We start from the raw sequence: 284 nt of genomic DNA on the forward strand, positions 1-284 counted from the left end.
TGAGGACCCAGGAGCGCCCCACCAGCACCCCTCCGCACATCAACTCCCCGTGCAGCCGCACCGACACCAGCCAGGGCCAGGCGCCCCGCGGGGCCACGCTGCCGCCCATGATGCGTCCTCGAGGGGCCGTGGCGTTGACTTGTGGGCCCCCGCGGCGCCCACAGCTCCCTGGGGGACAAAGTCGGGGTGAGGGGGACGTCCTGCATGCCGGCTGCTGGGACAACCCGTCTCCCAGGTGGGCACGGGTGGCCGGGGATGGCCGTGGCAGGTGGAGGGGGTGGCGG

At 74.3% G+C, this 284-nt stretch overlaps 1 protein-coding gene across 1 annotated transcript in view; it reads right to left on the reverse strand.

The window, feature by feature from the left end:
• Positions 1 to 284, reverse strand: part of PRSS56 (protease, serine 56) — a 5,794-nt gene that overhangs the window by 3,875 nt on the left and 1,635 nt on the right. The window contains exon 2 of the mRNA XM_017726839.1: positions 8 to 228. Within this exon, the coding sequence (XP_017582328.1) occupies positions 8 to 228 (221 nt within the window). The remainder of the gene's footprint in view (positions 1 to 7; positions 229 to 284) is intronic.

Source organism: Corvus brachyrhynchos, unplaced genomic scaffold (assembly GCF_000691975.1).
Source record: "Corvus brachyrhynchos isolate BGI_N302 unplaced genomic scaffold, ASM69197v1 scaffold162, whole genome shotgun sequence".
Classification (NCBI taxonomy): Eukaryota; Metazoa; Chordata; class Aves; order Passeriformes; family Corvidae; genus Corvus; species Corvus brachyrhynchos.